The following is a 2,334-nucleotide window of genomic DNA, read 5'->3' as shown; positions in this document are numbered from 1 at the left end:
TTTGTACATCCCAGAGCCAGAACATTCATGTACAATGAATGGGGTCCAAAAGAAGTGGCACAGCAGGAAGTTCCACGTGTCTGGGAATTGGGAATCTCTCCCATGGCCGGGTGGGGAGGGTGAGCAAAGTGTTATTTGGTGTCAGAGAGAGACGCAGCAGGTCTTGAGGTGCGGTGGCTGCATGTGCTGCATCCCAACAGTGCCAGCTGCTTCTGGCCAGCAGCCTTTCCAGCAGGAAATCTCCAGGAAAGACCAGCCCACGATCTGTTTTGCTGTCTCATGTCCCACATCCAGAGCTGATGGGGGCCAAAGCACTTCAGAGGAGGCGAGAATCCTCTGCTGCCCATGGGAGCAGCGGGGTGTCTCAGGGAGGAGGAGGGTGCTCTGGGATGGGCCATAAGCGGAGTCGGAATCTTTGTGTGATGGACTGAGGTCTTGGCTCACCGGTGTTGGCAGAGTGTCCCTGTGCCTGTCTGCAGGGGACATTGCTCCATGTGGTAATCAGCTTTATTTCTGCAGTGGGTTTAGCCAGGAGATGAGTTCCACCTTCCCGATGGCTCAGTGAGTTGACTGAATCGATCAGTGTCCCGTAAGTGACCCCGGTGGCCTGGCAGACATTTCTCATGGGGGCTGGAGGTTCTCCCTTCCCCGTTCACCCCGTGTCTCTGCGAGGCTTCGGCAACCCCAGCTCGGGGAGGTGACAGGTCCCTGTTGGTGGCTTCCCCTAGGCTGTCTACAAGGCCTGGCTGTGCTCCGAGTACTTCAACGTGACCCAACAACAGTGCCGACAGCGGATCCCATGCAAGCAATACTGCCTGGAGGTGCAGACCAGGTGCCCCTTTGTGTTACCGGACAATGACGAGCTGATCTATGGAGGTTTGCCTGGCTTCATCTGTACGGGTAAGGAGGTCTGGGAGCGGGGTATGGGGGGGGGGCACAAGCAACGAGCTGGATTTGGGAGGCTTGGGGTGAAGTGGGAGGAGGTGGAAACACATGGCCTGATGCTGAAACATGGCCATCCTGAGGGTGCAGTGGGAGGGGTTAATGGGGACACAGCAACATCTTAACATGGGAAAGTCCTGCCTCTGATTGAAAGCTAAAGCGTGGAAGGGGCTGGAGGTGATGGATTAAAGCAGGGCTGGGACACTGAGCCACTATGAACTGAATTTGTGGAGCCCTGAGCACTCCTCGCTTGTCTGTGCAGACTGACAGACGCGTTGGGAACCAGTCCAGGGGGGTCTCTGGGTGTTCTGGTTCTCAGGTTCTGCCCATCCTGCAGCACATGGCTCTCTCCCTGCACAGCCCCATCCCCAGTCTCCCACTGACCCCCTCCTCCTCTTCCTCCCTGCAGGGCTGCTGGAGAACCAGCTGCCCGACGAGGAGGCCAAGTGCTGCGAGGTGCAATGGGACTCCTGCGACCACCCCCCAGACAGCAACGATGACACATCCCCCAAATCCACGGCCTCAGAGTCGCTCCATTTCCACCGCCACGACCCCCACGTCCATCACCAGCGGCAGAACCACTACCATCTCTACCACCACCACCACCACCAGTACCACCAGTACCACCAGCCCCGCTCCCCATCCTTGCTGCCGGTCTCCGCAGGGTCTCGCCTCGGCAGCAGCAGGATCAGACTGTGCGTGCTGGTCCTGATGCTTCTCCACACCATGGTGTCCTTCTCGAGCGTGCATGGCGGTGGTGCAGCCGGGGGGCTCGGCCTGGAGGCCCCGCCCGCCCTGGAGGAGAGCGTGGCACGGGACGAGTGACACGGAGGGCAGGGCCGACCTCCACGGAGAACGCCAGATCTTTTTCCACTAAGGGGGGCACATGCTATTCCTCCAATGGGAGGCACGGGATTGGGGGTGACGCACGCGCACCCCCCAAGAGCTGCTCGCCGCGGGGCATCCCCGTGATGAAGAGTCTCTAACGCGCACAGGGCTGCGGGACCCGGCGCTGAGAAGGGTTCGGTCAGTGGCAGCGCGGCATTCCCGGCCCCGGCACGGGCAGGGACGGTGTGGGGGTGGGGGGATGGAGGGCAGGGGGTCCCTTGGGAAGGGGAGTCCCCGTGGGACCACTGAGTGTCTCCCGGCTGCTGCCGCGAGTGCCTTGGGCGCCCACGCCTTCCCCGCCCGCGCCGTGCCAGGGTTCGGTGGGTGGCCCGGCCCTCGTTCCTTTTCTCCTCGGTCCGTGAATCCCAAGGGAGCAGGAGGAGGGGCAGCACCTCCTGGCACAGCCTTGCCCCCAACTCCTGTCCCAGGGAAAACCCACCGACTCGAGGCAGAACCACCCCCGTGGGGCGCAGGGGCCTCGGCGTGGCGTTGCCCTCGCTGAGG

At 61.8% G+C, this 2,334-nt stretch overlaps 1 protein-coding gene across 1 annotated transcript; it reads left to right on the top strand.

The window, feature by feature from the left end:
* Window positions 1-728: 728 nt before the first annotated feature.
* On the top strand, window positions 729-1,980 carry FAM155B (family with sequence similarity 155 member B; the record flags this gene model as incomplete). Its single annotated transcript, XM_027898844.1, has 2 exons — window positions 729-900; window positions 1,352-1,980. Coding segments are annotated over 2 exons (588 nt in total), but the record flags the coding sequence as incomplete, so codon positions are not given.
* Window positions 1,981-2,334: the final 354 nt, after the last annotated feature.

Source organism: Empidonax traillii, unplaced genomic scaffold (assembly GCF_003031625.1).
Source record: "Empidonax traillii isolate 1590-97213 ecotype Southwest subspecies unplaced genomic scaffold, ASM303162v1 scaffold625:size414109, whole genome shotgun sequence".
Lineage (NCBI taxonomy): Eukaryota > Metazoa > Chordata > Aves > Passeriformes > Tyrannidae > Empidonax > Empidonax traillii.
This window is presented reverse-complemented; position numbering and strand designations above follow the sequence as displayed.